This window comes from Pollachius pollachius, assembly GCF_949987615.1.
Source record: "Pollachius pollachius genome assembly, chromosome: 7".
Classification (NCBI taxonomy): Eukaryota; Metazoa; Chordata; class Actinopteri; order Gadiformes; family Gadidae; genus Pollachius; species Pollachius pollachius.
This window is the reverse complement of record NC_136940.1, coordinates 2,531,516-2,549,382: the sequence shown is the minus strand read 5'-3', so window position 1 is coordinate 2,549,382 and position 17,867 is coordinate 2,531,516. Positions and strand designations below refer to the sequence as shown.

General features: G+C 50.3%; 1 protein-coding gene across 1 annotated transcript in view; it reads left to right on the top strand.

Annotated features, from left to right (window-relative positions):
* Positions 1–17,867, top strand: part of obscna (obscurin, cytoskeletal calmodulin and titin-interacting RhoGEF a) — a gene marked incomplete at both ends in the record, with an annotated part of 69,067 nt that overhangs the window by 11,695 nt on the left and 39,505 nt on the right. The window contains 18 exons of the mRNA XM_079739291.1: positions 131–403; positions 987–1,250; positions 2,136–2,402; positions 3,056–3,322; positions 3,927–4,199; positions 4,657–4,923; positions 5,750–6,025; positions 6,703–6,969; positions 8,635–8,901; positions 9,372–9,641; positions 10,712–10,978; positions 12,589–12,855; positions 13,285–13,551; positions 14,071–14,337; positions 15,349–15,621; positions 16,109–16,387; positions 16,803–17,060; positions 17,290–17,565. Coding sequence (XP_079595417.1) covers positions 131–403; positions 987–1,250; positions 2,136–2,402; positions 3,056–3,322; positions 3,927–4,199; positions 4,657–4,923; positions 5,750–6,025; positions 6,703–6,969; positions 8,635–8,901; positions 9,372–9,641; positions 10,712–10,978; positions 12,589–12,855; positions 13,285–13,551; positions 14,071–14,337; positions 15,349–15,621; positions 16,109–16,387; positions 16,803–17,060; positions 17,290–17,565 — 4,845 coding nt within the window. The remainder of the gene's footprint in view (positions 1–130; positions 404–986; positions 1,251–2,135; positions 2,403–3,055; positions 3,323–3,926; positions 4,200–4,656; positions 4,924–5,749; positions 6,026–6,702; positions 6,970–8,634; positions 8,902–9,371; positions 9,642–10,711; positions 10,979–12,588; positions 12,856–13,284; positions 13,552–14,070; positions 14,338–15,348; positions 15,622–16,108; positions 16,388–16,802; positions 17,061–17,289; positions 17,566–17,867) is intronic.

Sequence of the window (17,867 nt, the reverse complement as noted above, 5' to 3'; positions counted from 1 at the left end):
TGTCCCTAGTCTGCCTGTGTGCTTCATGACAAGACACAATGCACTGACATTAGCCATACCCAGAAGCCTTGGATGAGGGGGCCCAGCAGTTCTTCCCCCTGACCCCGGCGTTCATCCCATCCTGTCAAAGGTCAGCGGGTGCTGATCCTGGACGAGCTGGAGGACCTGGAGTGCCTGGAGGGCGACACCGTCACCTTCCGCTGCCGCATCTGCCCCGGCGACCTGCCGTCGGTGAAGTGGTACCTGGACGAGACCCTGCTGTACACCAACGTGCTCAACGAGATCCAGGCTGTGCAGGGGGGGCTCCACGTGCTGACCTTCAGACAGCTGGCCCGCAAGGACAGTGGCACCATCTCCTTCGAGGCCGGGGACAAGAGGTCCTACGCGTCGCTGCTCGTCAGAGGTCAGTGGGCCGAGACCCGGCCGGAAGGAACCCGGGTTCGATCCCCCGATGTCCGCAGCTTACCTGCAGGCGTCCGATGGCACTTCACAATATTATAAGACTCACTTGTTCAGAGTTCATTTAGACTCTGCAAAGCCTCCCCCCACCCCGATCCACCATTCTTACGCACTTATTGTTTGTTGTACTTCCTTGCACTTAAAAATAGTACTTAGCATTGTGTAGCGTCTTACCCTAGCTATCTTTGTTGTATACTGGGAATGGGTTAACTTAGTGATAGTTAGGGCTTGGCACTTGGTTCTATGAATATCGTTACTTTGCCGACTGAGATATCTTGCTGTTTCTCCTTCTTCTGACAAATGTACTTATTGTAAGTCACTTTGGATAAAAGCGTCTGCCAAATGCCCTAAATGTAACTGTAAATAGCAAGATGCGTAAACCCTTACCTGCTTCAGAATGACCATGATGGATAAAGAATCTGCAAAAATAAATGGTCCACATCGGTCCGCTGCTGTTTGACGAGCCGTGGCCAGTACATGGGCTTCCATCGCTGATCCGCGGTCGGTTTGACTCACGTCTTCACCAGAGCGACGCCCGACCATCATCAAGTCCCTGGAGGACTGCGAGGCGGTGGAGGGCGGCGGCCTGACGCTGTGCTGCGTCACCTCCAAGCCGTGTCACATCCTGTGGTACAAGGACGGCTGCCAGATGTGGAACTCCACGCGCTACTCCGCGGTGCGCTCGGGCTGCGAGGCGCGGATGACCATCCGGGAGGTCGGCGGCGGCGACGGAGGCGTCTACGAGTGCAGCGCCGGAGCCGTCACCACCCGGGCGGTCGTCAGGGTCAAAGGTGGATGAGCACTGAAATTGATCATTGATTATTGGTTGTTGAAGCGCAGTTATTAGCTACCATTACCGTGCACGGTGGCAGTGTCGAGGGCCTAAGGGGAAGGAACATATTGGGTTCTGTCGATGCTCACTTTTGGATTTATTCTGTACAAATATGTCCATTGTGTTATTAGCAAAGTTAAAGGCATGATGCTTTCAGATTTCAAAAAACTGTGCGCTGTCCTGGCTGTACCACTGAGCGACTTGACCTAGCATAGCTAGGCTGACTGGAGGGCCTGAGTGGGAGGGGTTTAGAGGGAGTGGGAGGGGTTTAGAGGGAGTGGGAGGGGTTTAGAGGGAGTGGGAGGGGTTTAGAGGGAGTGGGAGGGGTTTAGAGGGAGTGGGAGGGGTTTAGAGGGAGTAGGAGGGGTTTAGAGGGAGTGGGAGGGGTTTAGAGGGAGTGGGAGGGGTTTAGAGGGAGTGGGAGGGGTTTAGAGGGAGTGGGAGGGGTTCAGATGGAGTGGGAGGGGTTTAGAGGGAGTGGGAGGGGTTTTGGGAGTGTCTATAGTTAGATTCTTGTAAAAAGAGAAAGAGGTAGGGCTGGCCAGCATCTTTTATTTGTAGAATATATCACTTATAGAATCTGAAAATTACTATCATCAGTATTGACCTCAGATATGTCCAGGTTATTTTAAGCTATGAGCTTGTTAAAATCTTACAAAAATTGCAAGTTTGAGAAAAAAGTCAAAATCTAACAAAAGCGAAACAATGAAAGAACGAAAAACAAAAATACTAACTGAAAGTTAAAGTAAAATGGTGACATGTTTAACAATTAACATTTACCTTCAGAGATCCAAAATGGCCGACGCCCTTCCCTAGTTCCGTCTCCCTTCCTGTCGCCCTCCAGCCATCCCTGCAGAGTTCACCCAGCCGCTCCAGGACCTGGAGGCACAGGAGGGCGAGGCCGTGACCCTGAGCTGTGAGTACTCCCTGCCCGGGGTCCCGTACCACTGGAGGCGGGGCCAGGAGAACCTCCGCGCCGGTGACAAGTACGCCATGAGGCACAAGAAGACGGCCATCTTCCTGACCATCGCGGCCCTAAGACCCCAGGACTCGGGGGTCTACAGCTGCCTCTGCAGAGAGCACCTCACCAGCGCCAGCCTCAGAGTCATCGGTGAGGACAGCCTGGTGTGCAAAGAGTTCAGTCACTACGCTGAGGGGGAATAATCACCCACAGGCGTGCTCCACACTGAACGTTAAATCCTAATTAGATCATTCGTGATTAATTCATGATGTTTTTTAAATGGCGATGAGATAATTCTAGTTAATGACTTTGTGGAGGTTTCTTTGTGGATAAACGTGTCTGCTAATTAATGAAGTGGTAAATAGTTTAATATAGTGAGGGTGTCACAAAGAGAACCCTTATCTGCTCCTTTATGTTTCCCTATGAGTTCACTTTCACTCAGAGCTTCAGATAACAGGCGCCTGCAGCTAAACGACTGACACGGTGCATCGTGAACGGGTTCCGAACAGATTCTCAACGGATTCTGAAAATGGGTTCTTAAATGGATCCCATTTTCTTAAATGTGTTTCGAACGGGTTCAGAACGAGTTCCGAGCAGGTTTCTAAACTGGTTATGAGCGAGTTTTTGAACTGGTTCTGAAGGGTTCTGAACGGGTTCTGAACCAGCTCTCAACTGGTTCCCGAAACATGTTCCGAACGGGTTCCGAACCCGTTCAGACCAGTTTCCCAACAGTTCCCCGACGGGTTCTGAACGGCTCCTGAACGGCCCCGTTCCCCTCTGCCTCCTGTCCTCCCCCCCCCTAGCCATCCCCATCTCGTTCACACAGCCCCTGAAGCCCGTGCAGGCGGACGAGGGCGTCAGCGTGACTCTGCGCTGCGAGCTGTCCAAGGCCGGCGTGGCGGCCGAGTGGATGAAAGGGGATGATCTGCTGAGGAATGGGATTAGGCACCAGATCAGGCGCAGGGACACGGGCCAGGAGCTGCTGCTCTGGAGGCCGCTGCCGCGGGATAGCGGCGTGTACAGCTGTGTGTGCGCCGATCAGAAGACGTCCGCTACGGTGACCATCATCGGTGAGGAGGAGGAGGAGGAGCAGGAGGAGAAGTGATGCTGATTGGTCTTAATGGGGGACGGTTGGGGTCATAATGCATGAGAGCGGATGCACACTCCAAAATGCATGCGTTATGGTTCTAAGGTATGCTATACTATAACAAGCACAGTGCTGTACCATCGCATGTATCTCAGTGGTGTGGGTCTGCCCTGATCTGAACTATCATGTAAGGTGCAGGGTCTTGTGGCTAGGTGGAGCAACTCCCAGATAAAACGTTCTGGGTTTGAGGAATCCCTGAGCTGGATACCAGTACTTACCTGCTTATTCATGAATGATAAACACAATACTGTAGACCGTAACTCTTTTGTCGATTTTGGAGACAAAAAGTTGAAATTACTATGCTGTTCTCAACAGCTTGGTTCATCAAGTTGACTAATTGCTCCAAGTAATCCTTCAAGGAATACGCCAGGCATTGCAGTTAGCAGAAATGAATTGAAGCAAAGGTAAAATGGCGATGGCAAAAGAAGAGAACCGAACGAGGACGGAGAAGGAATAGAAAAACGTCAAATCCGACTTTTCAACGTGTTCGAACCCGTCGTGGTGACCTTGGCCGTGTGGTTCCTCAGCGCTGCCCCTGACCTTCAAGCAGAAGCTGAGGAACGTCATGATGGAGGAGGGCGGCACCGCCACCTTCCGCTGCGAGCTCTCCAAGGCCGGCCCCGCCGTGGAGTGGCGACGGGAGGGCGACCAGGGGGTCCTCGAGCACGGGGACAAGTTCCACGTCAGGCGCCGGGACGTGCACGCCGAGCTGAAGGTCCTGGACGTCACGCCGGCGGACAGCGACGTCTACACCTGCGTCTGCGGGGACATGGAGTCTACCGCCACGCTGACCGTCAACGGTAGGAGGCCGCTGCCGCCGCCGGGTTCGTGGAGCTCAGCAGTGGATGAACTCAACAGTGCTACGCTGCAGAGTGGAGCGTTCTTAATGGGGTTAGATGTTGTTATGGATAGGATCTATAACTAATCAATCGAAAGACTCAAAGGGACAAGTCACAGTCCACACAGGGAAATCTTAAGAGTTTAAATTAAAAAAGTTTACGTGGTTTAAAATAATAAACAAAACCAATGTGTTTATCCGGCAAAATGGGTACTGCATATTCATGTTTGCATTGAGAACACTCATTAGTACATAAAACACTAATATGCCAAAGGGCTAAAGAATACAGTTGTTATAATAGAGGGAGTCCAAATTGCCTGAGCCAGATTTGTACATTTTGTCTCCAACATGCTGTCCCCGTCTCTGGGTTGCCCTCATCACAATAACCCTATGAGCCCACCCCCTCCCTCGTCCCCCAGCGCTGCCCGTGTCCTTCAGACAGAAGCTGCAGAGCGTGCGTGTGGAGGAGGGGCAGAACGCCACCCTGCAGTGCGAGACCTCCCGGCCGGGGCTGCCGGTAGAGTGGAGCCAGGGGGGCTTCCTGCTGCAGCACGGGGAGAAGTTCCTGATCAAGCAGAGGGGGGCGCTGCAGGAGCTGATCCTGAGGGACGCGGTCCCCGAGGACAGCGGCGTCTACACGTGCGTGTGCCGGGAGATGAGGACCAAGGCCACGGTGAAGGTCGTCGGTAGGTCGGGCTGATGGAGGGAGAGAGGCTTGAACGAAGACAGAGCACCTGTTGCATCCTCAGACATGTTTGTTTTGTTCATTTTCATGGGGATGGTTCTCATATCATGCCAACAGGTGTGAGCGTGGTTAGGCATCACAAGCTGGACTCTGCCTTTACCTGTGTCCTAGGGACATCACCAGTGGGCGTGTCCAACTAGATGTATGCTGGACAGATCAGTTTACAAGCCTACCCAGTGGGCTGTGACAAATGTTGCTCATCTATCCGTCACAAATCTACGTGGACAGAATACTATCCACACTCATATCTGGTGGCATAATATCACCCCTTTAAATGAGTTAATACGCAAAGGGTGGGATAGAGGTGGGGGTGTTTGACTTCCAGGCTTAAACGTCAATGCCACCAGGTGTGGTGTGATTAACCGCTACAAGCCGTTTTGGAAATCGCCCCCTTATGACATCACAGGTGGGCATGTCCACCTAGATTTGTGACGGATAGATGAGCAACGTTTGCTACAGTCCACTGGGTAGGCTGGTAGATCTATCCAGCACACGTCTAGGTGGACACGCCCACCTGTGATGTCATAAGGGGCAGTTTTCCAAAACGGCATGTCAGGCTAATCACAATCACACCTGGTGGCATGCCGTCGGACCTTTAAAGGTCTGGGTTTGAACCTCAAAGTCTTCCCGTAGGCGTCATGGAACAAGCCGGCAGCCGAACCCACATCTGCTCCTTGCACACGTGTGCGTTCATTAGTTTACATGTATTTTTCGCGCGGGCGATTTTTTGTGTTCTTGACATTGTCTCGTGACCCCTCGGGCCCCAGCGGTGGCGGCGACGTTCCGGGCGCGCCTGCGGGGCCAGGAGGGGGAGGAGGGCGGCAGCGCCACGCTGCGCTGCGAGCTCTCCAAGAAGGGCGTGGCCGTGGAGTGGCGGCGGGGCGACCAGGTGCTCACGGAGGAGATGTCCCGGGGCAAGTACCGGATGAGCCAGGAGGGGCGCGCCGCCCAGCTGACCGTCCTGCAGCTCCACCTTGGGGACACAGGGCCCTACAGCTGCTCCATCGGGGAGGAGAGGACCAGCGCGCAACTCACCGTCAAACGTACGCCTCAGGTCGCCTGGCTGGGCGCTGCTCCAGTCATCTCTTTGTTTTTCTTGGGGGGGCCGTAGAGCAGAGATCCCTTAAGATGAGACGCACGTCGTTTACTGTTTGATCTTTGCGGGTATTAGACTCCGAGGAAAGCCATGGGGAAAGCTGAGCTGAACTTTGGTTTTGTCCGAGGTCTGTTGATGTGCCAACGGGTCCTGGAGCAGCAAGTCTCCTAATGAAATAGTGATGAAGACACGTTTGATACATCATTACCGTAACCCAATGTTTTCATGTATATTAGTTTACATGTATATAAGTGTATTACATAACATTTATCCATTGTTAGAAAAAATGTAGAAATTCCTGAATCAATTGAACATCCTGGAATTAGGATGTTTAAATCCCTGAACAAAGGCACCTGGACCAAATCACACACATTCAAACCCAAATCAAACCCAAATCAAACTTAAATTAAACCCAAATCAGAACCAAATTAACCCAAGTCAAACCCAGGTCAATCTTTAATCCAACACAAATCAAATACAAATAAAACACAAATCAAACCCTTATCAAACCCAAATCAACCCCAAATCAACCCCAAACCAACCCCAAACCCGTCCATCCTGCCCCTCTCATTCCTGAGCCGCTAAGTGCCCCTCACCCCTCGTGCTCCTTCCCCCCCCCCCCAGCTCTCCCGGTGACCTTCAAGCGGGCGCTCCAGCCGGTGGCGGTGAGGGAGGGGGGCCGGGCCGTGCTCTGCTGTGAGCTGTCCCGGCCCGGGGCCCCCGTGGACTGGACGAAGGGCCGGACGGTCCTCAGACCGGGGGACAAGTACGAGATGAGGCAGGAGGGCCCCTACACCAAGCTGGTCATCCTCAGCGCAGAGGAGAGCGACGCGGGCAAGTACACCTGTAAGAGCCAGGACGAGCAGTCCACCGCCCAGCTCACCGTCACAGGTAAGGCAGGAGGGGGGGACGACATGGGGGGTGGGAAGTCTCCGTCTAACTGTGTTTGCAACTTAACTCAGACTAACCCTAAAGAGTTTATTGTTAAAAAAAAGGTACAAATAGTGTAAAAGAAAAGTTCGGAAATTCACATTTACATTTTTACCTTTATATTTAGGGCATTTAGCAGATGCCTTTATCCAAAGCGACTTACAATAAGTACATTTGTCAGAAGAAAGAGAAACAACGATATATCGCTTTCGGTACAGTAAGGATGTCCATAGAACCAAGGGCCAAGCTCTTAGCAATAGTCAGGTTAACCCGTTCCCCGTGTACAACAAAGAGGTAGAGGTGTAGTCTCTGCAGAGAGACCACTCAGCACGACAGGCATTCAAAGTTGTTGGCGCTGTACTCAACAGTGGTCACACTTAAGTGTTAAAGCAGGGAAAGGCCCTTGAGGGCCCAGCTGCAGATAGGAATACCACCAGTTCTCTCGGCGTCTCCGGATGCAGCTTGTGGTACAGCTGTGAGTCAGACGTGGCTGTCTCTCAGTCTCTCTATCCCCAGGGGCGATCAGCACGGTACAAACACTGAAATGGTTACTATAGATAATGAGGGAGGTCACAGTGGCAAGACACAGTGTCTTAGTGTCTTGAGAACAACATGTCTTTTAAAATGTCCACATCTCAACAGGGCATTTCCATTACATTTGTAATGATCATGTCACTGATGCATCAGATAAGAGAAGATGAGTTGTACTTCGTTTATTCCAGACAGGAGATTTGGGATATACGTTACTATTACGTATTGTAACATTTAAAAGGTTGTGCATAAGTAGATGTGAAAATGTAATGTGTGTTGGACTCTGTTATTGAATATGGTGCAGTTTGACCTACTCACGCTTTTTGGTGAATTGATTTTTCCTGGATTTTCTGATTTCAACAGAGTCAGCGCAACGCAGACGCAGGAGAAGTCAGCTCAAACAGAGTAAACAGTAAAAACTATTTAAAACAGTAGACCTAACAGAGGATCATACTGGTTCATACTGGTTCATGCCTTCCTCACTAAACCATGCCATGGAGATATGGTTGATCATTCCCTTCACACCCGCTAGAGGAATGAATGTCACAATACATTTGTTTTCCGTTCCCATTACATTCCAGTCAATGAAGAATTCCCCTTCATCACAACTCTTCTCCAGCTCATGGTCTCTGTCATTATCATCGTAGACATCTAGATTCAGGTCAAAGGAGTTCCGCATATTCATGTTCGCACTTAGGTCACTCATTAGTGCATTTATGTGTTTTCACCCCTTGTTTACAGGTCTAGTAAGTGTATATATCATATGTAATCCTGAATGCCTTTTGTAAACTGACTGAAGCTGTAATGTTGTTCATCTGATGATACTATATTTTGAACAACCGTAGCAGCCATTGATTTATAACACCAACAGACACTAACCACCACTCTATCATTTGATCAGAGTCTCTTTTGTATTTTTTGTACAAACGTGTCGCCATGTTGTTTGTTTTCCCTCACATTACCACGATCATCAGAGTGCTCCTCTCCACCCAACCACATCCCCTGTTGTCCATCTGAGGGACCAGAAAACACTCGTAATTCATATGTTCAGTCTGGTCTCGTCCATAACCCCTCCGTGTTGGGTCTCCCGGCCAGGTCTTCCCCCGTGTTTCCAGCGGCCCCTGGTGGACGTGGAGGGAACTGAGGGCGCCAGCGTCGTGTTCCACTGTGAGCTCACCAAACCGGCCGCCGCGGTGGAGTGGAGGAGGGAGGAGGAGCCGCTTTGGGAGGGAGGGAAGTACCAGATGAGGATGAAGGAGCTGCAGGTGGAGCTGAAGATCGTGGAGCTGGCTCCGGAGGACGGCGGGGAGTACTCGTGTGTCTGCGGGGAGCACAGCACCACGGCCCGGTTGGGGGTGAACGGTGAGTGGGACAGCAGACCTCATCATGGTAGGTTTAGAGGTACCTGGTCCTTGTGAAGCTAGGGTTAAAGGTAGATGATGGAGTCGAGTCAATGAAACATGGGACCAAGAAACACAATTCTGGACAGAATGTAAGGATTAGCATGTCAACGTCATTATCTTGTAAGTAAATTATGTTTGATAAAGATTTAAAATAAAAAAAATACACACAAAATCCAAAAAGAATGATGCAATTTATATTAAATATACAATATCATATTAAATATAATGAATTGAAAAATGTCTAAAAGTATGATTTGATAATAATAAGAATTGTATAAAAATGTATTTAAAATACAACATCGTACGTTATATAATATATAGAAAAAATGTAAAATTATGTTAAATAATAGGTTTTCAAGTGAAAAGTTCCTCCCAAAAACAATCTTCCTAGAAACTATAAAAATAACACAACGCCCCGTCCATCTCCAGAGCCCCCCCTCACCTTCGTCCAGGAGCTGCGGGGGGTCCACGCGGAGGAGGGCGGGCCCCTGACCCTGCAGTGCGAGCTGTCCCGGGCCCCCGGGGCCCCGGTCCAGTGGCTGCAGGGGGACGGGCCCCTGAGCAGCGGGGACCGGTACCAGCTGAGGAGCAGCGGGCCGCTCCAGCAGCTGCTGATCAGGCGGAGCCGGCCCGAGGACAGCGGGGCCTACGCCTGTGTGTGTGGGGGGCTGAGGACCGCCGCCACCCTGGACGTCACCGGTGAGCGATGGGGGGGGCGCTGCGTTTACCGGTTCACTGCGTTTACCGGTTCACTGCGTTTAGTGGTTCACTGCGTTTACCTGTTCACTGCGTTTACCGGTTCACTGCGTTTACCGGTTCACTGCGTTTACCGGTTCACTGCGTTTACCTGTTCACTGCGTTTACCGGTTCAAAGCGTTTACCGGTTCAAAGCGTTTACCGGTTCACTGCGTTTACCGGTTCACTGCGTTTACCGGTTCACTGCGTTTACCGGTTCAAAGCGTTTACCGGTTCAAAGCGTTTACCGGTTCACTGCGTTTACCGGTTCACTGCGTTTACCGGTTCAAAGCGTTTACCGGTTCACTGCGTTTACCGGTTCACTGCGTTTACCGGTTCAAAGCGTTTACCGGTTCACTGCGTTTACCGGTTCACTGCGTTTACCGGTTCAAAGCGTTTACCGGTTCAAAGCGTTTACCGGTTCTCTGCGTTTACCGGTTCACAAAAAAATACATTTACAAAAAATATATATTAATTTGTTGAATGAATCTAATTAAATTCAATAGAATTTATTATTCAAAATGAATTCCATCAGTGTGTCCACTTTCGTACAAACGTTCCTAAATTCTGCTTTCTGTGAAACATGGAAAGTAGAATGTTTTTCCGTTGAAGAAGAATGTTTGTACGAAAGTTGAATGTTGACACACTGACTAAATGCATTTTGAACATTCTCAAATCCATTGATTGAAGGAAAATGTATTATTATATTGAAGTTCTTGTTTATTCAAGAACAAAAGACCCAACTCAATTTTTAAATATGTAAAAAAACATAATTTATAATACTAATAATCCTAAAACAACGCGTACTAGTCCACTTTTTACTTCTACTTGCTACCACTACTACTAATACTACTACTACTAATAATGATTAAATACTTAAATATTACAATAACATTGGTAATGTCACCAATATAAATAATGAGTAGTCATATCCCCACGTGCGTTTCCTGATGTTAATGAGCGTGGTCGCATGAGCCAAACCCGCCTTACGGGTCGTCATGGTAACAAACCGCCCCCCCCCCCCCCGTCCCCAGCGGTCCCGGTGAGCTTCCGGCTGAAGCTGAAGAGCCAGGAGGCGGTGGAGGGGGGCAGCGTGAGCCTGCGCTGCGAGCTGTCCAAGGCGGGCGTGGCGGTGGAGTGGCGGCGGAACGCCAAGCTGCTGAAGGAGGGACGGCGCTACCAGCTGAGGGCCGAGGGCCGGCTGGCCGTGCTGGTGGTCCGCCAGGTGGCGCTGGAGGACGCAGGGGAGTACAGCTGCACCGCGGGGGACGCCGTCACCTCGGCCGACCTCACCGTCAGAGGTAGGGGGCCCCCTGGAGGGATTTAGTACGGTCTGGTGGGGTTTAGTACGGTCTGGTGGGGTTCAGTTCGGTCTGGTGGGGTTTAGTTCAGTCTGGTGGGGTTCAGTACGGTCTGGTGGGGTTTAGTACGGTCAGGTGGGGATTAGTTCAGTCAGTTGGGGTTTAGTTCAGTCTGGTGGGGTTTAGTACAGCCTTGTGGGGTTTAGTTCAGTCTGGTGGGGTTTAGTTCAGTCTGGTGGGGTTTAGTTCAGTCTGGTGGGGTTCAGTACAGTCTGGTGGGGTTTAGTTCAGTCTGGTGGGGTTCAGTACAGTCTGGTGGGGTTCAGTACGGTCTGGTGGGGTTCAGTACGGTCTGGTGGGGTTCAGTACGGTCTGGTGGGGTTCAGTACGGTCTGGTGGGGTTCAGTATGGTCTGGTGGGGTTCAGTACGGTCTGGTGGGGTTCAGTACGGTCTGGTGAGGTTCAGTATGGTCTGGTGGGGTTCAGTACGGTCTGGTGGGGTTCAGTATGGTCTGGTGGGGTTTAGTTCAGTCTGGTGGGGTTCAGTACGGTCTGGTGGGGTTCAGTACGGTCCGAGGGAGGGGGTGGGGTTTGGATAAGATAAGATAAGAAAAGCCTTTAATGTCTCTTAGGTAGAGAAATTTGTTTTGGGCAATTTAGTATGTTCTGGTGGGGTTAGTACAGTCTGGTGGGGTTTAGTATGTTCTGGTGGGGTTTAGTACAGTCAGGTGGGGATTAGTTCAGTCAGGTGGGGTTTAGTTCAGTCTGGTGGGGTTTAGTACGTTCTGGTGGGGTTTAGTACAGTCAGGTGGGGATTAGTTCAGTCAGTTGGGGTTTAGTTCAGTCTGGTGGGGTTTAGTACAGCCTTGTGGGGTTTAGTTCAGTCTGGTGGGGTTTAGTTCAGTCTGGTGGGGTTTAGTTCAGTCTGGTGGGGTTCAGTACGGTCTGGTGGGGTTCAGTACGGTCTGGTGGGGTTCAGTACGGTCTGGTGGGGTTTAGTACAGCCTTGTGGGGTTTAGTTTAGTCTGGTGGGGTTTAGTTCAGTCTGGTGGGGTTTAGTTCAGTCTGGTGGGGTTTAGTTCAGTCTGGTGGGGTTTAGTACAGTCTGGTGGGGTTTAGTACGGTCTGGTGGGGTTTAGTACAGCCTTGTGGGGTTTAGTTTAGTCTGGTGGGGTTTAGTTCAGTCTGGTGGGGTTTAGTTCAGTCTGGTGGGGTTTAGTTCAGTCTGGTGGGGTTTAGTACAGTCTGGTGGGGTTTAGTACGGTCTGGTGGGGTTTAGTATAGCTTGGCGGTAGTTAGTACCCCTGCCTCAGCTGACCTCATAGCAAAAGAAGGGGTCCTTCTGGTGGGGGATACGTACGGTTCGTTAGTCCACGGTTCGTTAGTAGGTGAGAATGAAAGAGTCTCCATATGGATATTAAGGTTACTGTTAGTTTGTTGGTTTAGTTGTTAGTTGACTTGTTGACTCAATTGTTGGTTCACTTGTTCACTGGTCAGTTCACTTGCTAGTCTGCAAATATATCCATGTTCCAAACACAAAGGTCTTACAGCTGTGACCAAAATGCACAGAGACAGATGTATCTGACCTGTACTCCCGGGACGTCCCATAGCCCTCCCTGTCACCTTCACCAAGGAGCTCCAGCCGGTGGCAGTGAGGGAGGGGGGCCGGGCCGTGCTCTGCTGTGAGCTGTCCCGGCCCGGGGCCCCCGTGGACTGGACGAAGGGCCGGACGGTCCTCAGACCGGGGGACAAGTACGAGATGAGGCAGGAGGGCCCCTACACCAAGCTGGTCATCCTCAGCGCAGAGGAGAGCGACGCGGGCAAGTACACCTGTAAGAGCCAGGACGAGCAGTCCACCGCCCAGCTCACCGTCACAGGTAAGGTAACGCCGGGACGAGGGGATCGCCCATGTTTAAAATGTTTTGTAAAGGTAAAAGGAAAACCTCTTAAAGTTGCCTCGGAATCGAACATCTTGATTTTTTTATTCTTTTGAATTGACCCCAAAAATATTTTTTCATTACTATAAAAAAAAAAAAGTTTTTATATAATAATTGTTAAGTGATAAAATACTCAGAATGAATAAATTAACTATGCATAATTGATTTAATAATAAGAGCATTCTAGACGTCGAGGTAATTTAAATCCACGTCGTATCTACTGCATCATAACGTCTGAAAGGTCTCACCTTACATCATCATAACATCTTAAGTCATCGTCCTCAACATCTGCACCGTACATGACCTGGTTTCGGTGCTTCATCCCGTGGAGATGTTCCTCAGCGTTGTCCCGCCCTGCCCCCCCCCCAGCTCCTCCCATCACCTTCAAGGTGAAGCTGAGGAACCAGCAGGTGGAGGAGGAGAACAGCGTCGTCCTGAGCTGCGAGCTCTCCAAGCCGGGCCTGGCGGCCGAGTGGAGGAGGGGCCTGGAGGTCCTGAAGAGCGGCCCGAGGCACCAGATCAGACGGCGGGAGGGCGTGATGGAGCTGACGGTCAGGAACGCCCTGCTGGAGGACAGCGGCGTGTACAGCTGCGTCTACGGCGACGCCCTGACCACGGCCAACCTCACCGTCACCCGTAAGGAGATCGCTGCTTCCGTGGCAAAGTCACTTTTACAGGTCACTGCATACTTGTATGCATTTGACAAATAAAACTACACCTCTGTATGATTCACTGGGTATCTAAGCCATATGCCTGACATTTTATAACATTAATCAGTTAATCTGAAGTATTCCACTGCTGGACTTTTTTCTTCAGGCCGGATACCGTTATATCTGTGTATTTAGGTAATTTTGAAGATTAAAAAAACAGACAAAGAGTTTTTAAAAAAAATACATGGCCTGTTAAGCCTTTTGAGACTGTGCCTGTGATTAAGGGCTGTACAAATCAAATCGAATTGAATTGATTATAATCCACTAACATAATTGAACGAATGAATGAATGCTAAAGTCCTCCTCCATCCCTCCCCCCTCCCTCCCTCCCCCCTCTCCCTCCCTCCCTCCCCTCCCCCCTCCCCCTCCCTCCCTCCCCTCCCTCCCTCCCCTCCCTCCCCTCCCTCCCTCCCTCCCCCCTCCCTCCTTCCCCTCCCCCCCCCAGCGATCCCCATCACGTTCAAGACGGGGCTGAAGAACCAGGAGGCGCGCGAGGGCGGCGACGTGGCCCTGCGGTGCGAGCTCTCCAAGGCGGGCGTCCCGGTGGAGTGGTGGAAAGGGGAGGACCAGCTAGAACCCGGCGGACGCTACCAGATGCTGCTCAGCGGCACCTCGGCAGAGCTGCACATCAGGAACATCCAGCCCGAGGACGTGGGCGAGTACAGCTGCATTCTGGGAGAGCAGAGGACCACGGCCGAGGTCAACGTCAGAGGTAGGGGGTCTCCGTACGGGCCTGGGGGCTGGTGGTTGGAGGCTGGAGTCTTGTTGTCTTGTTGTCTGGAGTCTTGTTGTCTTGTTGTTTGGAGTCTTGTTGTCTTGTTGTCTGGAGTCTTGCTGTCTTATTGTCTGGAGTCTTGTTGTCTGGAGACTTGTTGTCTTGTTGTCATGTTGTCTGGAGTCTTGTTGTCTGGAGTCTTGTTGTCTGGAGGCTTGTTGTCTTGTTTTCTTATTGTCTGGAGTCTTGTTGTCTGGAGTCTTGTTGTCTGGAGTCTTGTTGTCTTGTTGTATGGAATCCTGTTGTCTTGTTGTCTGGAGTCTTGTTGTCTTGTTGTCTGGAGTCTTGTTGTCTTATTGTCTTGAGGCTTGTTGTCATGTTGTCTGGAATCTTGTTGTCTGGAGTCTTGTTGTCTTGTTGTCTGGAGTCTTGTTGTCTTATTGTATGGAATCCTGTTGTTTTGTTGTCTGGAGTCTTGTTGTCTGGAGTCTTGTTGTCTTGTTGTCTGGAATCTTGTTGTCTTATTGTCTTGAGGCTTGTTGTCATGTTGTCTGGAGTCTTGTTGTCTGGAGTCTTGTTGTCTTATTGTCTTGAGGCTTGTTGTCATGTTGTCTGGAGTCTTTGTTGTTGTCACGAACCGTCATTGGGGTTGTTTTTAATATCCTAAAAATTCAGCAAAAATACCTTGTCGTCAATCCTACGTTTGCTTTGCACACATTATCAGATACACTACAAAATGTACTTAATCCCAGAATTCTGATTTTAATCTCAGAATTCAGAATTTAAAATTAGAATTCAGAATTTAAACTTAGAACTCAAAATAAATTTCCATGTGGCCCTAATCCTCTTCCGTATAGCCCTCGTTTTGTGCGTTATCGTACAAAACATTCAAAAAAATTGAATGACGTGACAAATTCAAGGCCCCAGCTTTGCGATCTACCTGTGTCTTCCGATGTGTGAAAACCCCAAAGTGGCGTCAGAAACATCTCCACCCCTTCCTCCCTCCAGCCGCGGCGTCGGTGTACATCGAGAAGGAGCTGGAGAGCCGGGTGGAGGTGACAGAGGGCAAGACGGCCGTGCTCTGCTGCGAGATCTCCAGCGCCAACGTCCCGGTCACCTGGAAGAAGAACGACACCGCGGTGGTGCCGGGGGGCCGCTGCGTCATCAGGAAGGAGGGCTTCATCCACACCCTGGAGATCCAGGGTGTGAGTCGAGAGGACGCCGGGGAGTACTGCTGCATCACCCGGGGCAAGAAGACCGCCGCCCGGCTCATCGTCAGGGGTAGGTGGAGCCAGAGCCAGCCCCTGAGGTCACTGAGGTCCGGACCTCGGCCATTTCTGAAGAGATAATAGAAAATTCTGACCTAAATACAACTGTAAATCAGAGGTTCTCTCCGGTCCCCGAGATGAGTGGAATTAAATTCAGGGAAGACTAATTTCTCCCCACAAAAGAAGCCCAACGCCAGGGGAAGGTCAGAGCATGCAGAGGTGAATTCCATAAATTCTTCCTGACACTGATGACGTATTGGTGTTTTACTTTTTGCTCGCTTTCTTTTTCACGGATTCTCCATTCTCCTGGTCGTCAGATTTACGTTTCAACCACTTGTCCATTTTCTCAAATTTATTTTGTGTAGCTTTCACAATTGACTTTACTATTCTATTTTTTAATACATTTTCAGGAGTACCCCCCGCAGTACTCCAAAGTGCCCCTAGGGGTGCACATACCCCCATGTGAGACCCACTGACCCAGACCGTTCTCCCTCCACCAGAGCGTGTGCGGATCGTCTCGGGGCTGCAGGACCGGACGGTGACGGCGGGCGAGGACGCGGCCTTCGTGTGCGAGCTGAGCCACGCCGACGTGAGCGAGGGCGAGTGGTGGCTCTGCTCCAGCCCGCTGCAGAGGAACGAGATGAACCAGATGACCTTCCGGGGGCGCCAGCAGCGCCTGGTGCTCACCATGACCACGCCCGACGAGACCGGGGAGGTGGCCTTTGTGATCGGCGAGGAGAGAACCTCAGCCAAGCTCTTAGTGGTTCCCAGGGTCAAAGGTAGAGATTTTCCGATACCATTTTTTCCTTTCCCGATACCGATTCCGATTAGGGGCCGATACCGAGTATATACCGATACCGCATCTAGCATTGTAAATACTAATAGCACTTGTTCTTATTGAAGGGTTCTCTTACGTTGACAGCAATGTATAGTCGGTTCACTTACTGTCGACAATTTATTCTTTTGTCATGTGATGGTATCGAATCGGTGTATAGACTTGCGTACTCACCGATACCCAATACTGCATTTTAGGCAGTATCGGGGAATTTCTGATACTTGTATCATATCGGAACAATTCTAGACGATGGTAAACAAAGGGATGTGTGAGTGAAAAGGGATTCCTGCCTTTATGATTGGACGACCCAACTAAACGATGCACGCTAACAAATCCAATATTGTCTTTGCAAAATGTAGTTTTGTTGAAGGAGCGGCCTAAGGATGTTGTGATCATGGAGGGGCGAACCGCCACCCTCTCCTGCACCACCTCGGATGACACCAACCCGGTCACCTGGAGAAGAAACAGCGCACCCCTAAACCACGGCACTAAATACGAGATCCGTAAGGAGGGCCATCTGAACCTGCTGCTCATCCACGACGCGGAGCTCCTGGACACAGGCACATACACCTGTGACACTGGCGATGTGAAGGGCAATGCCATGCTCACTGTACAAGGTAAAACCTATCCAAATGAGGATCTATACCATGTTTGCCCACTTTTTGTAAAAATGGTATTTTTTTACCCATGTCCTGCACGATAAATCAATGATTTTGTATCTTTTGAAGTTAGTTAGTGAGTTTGAGTTCATTGAGGTATGTATTTTTGTATTGGGATGTTCATTCTCTTGTGACCCAAACACCTCTTATTACAAGTCTTAACTGGGCATCCAACTCTCTCTTCCAGAACTGCCTCCGTTCTTCCAGGAAGGGCTACATGATGTAGAGGCTGAGGAGGAAGGAACTACCTCTCTGTCCTGTGAGCTGTCTAAGCCTCCTCAGCCTGGAGTGTTGGTGCAGTGGAGGAAGAACAGGCTGCCAATGAGAGCCAACAGGAAGTATGAGATGAAACAAGATGGCTGCCTGCTCCAGCTCCTCATCAAAGACCTCAAACCAGAGGACACAGGCAGCTACTCCTGTCAAGTTGGAGAGGTCGAGAGCTCTGCTAGTTTGGCAGTCAGAGGTGAGAACACATTGTATTGGTTTATAATCACCCCAATCTAACACGGTGCATTTGTATATCTTACAACGGTTACATTTCAAACTGAGGTAACTGTGTAATGGTGTACACAATCATTCATCCTAGTACATGGTCACATATCTGTCAAAAGCTGGATATTCACTTGGGGCATCAAGTTCTGTGGCATGTACTGTCTTCCCAGTACCCCAAACATATCTATCCTCTGCCCTATCCTGTTCACTTTTTATATTCATCCCTGCTCTTGTAATCAGCCGGTAAGGAACATCATTAATTTGCTACGCTGA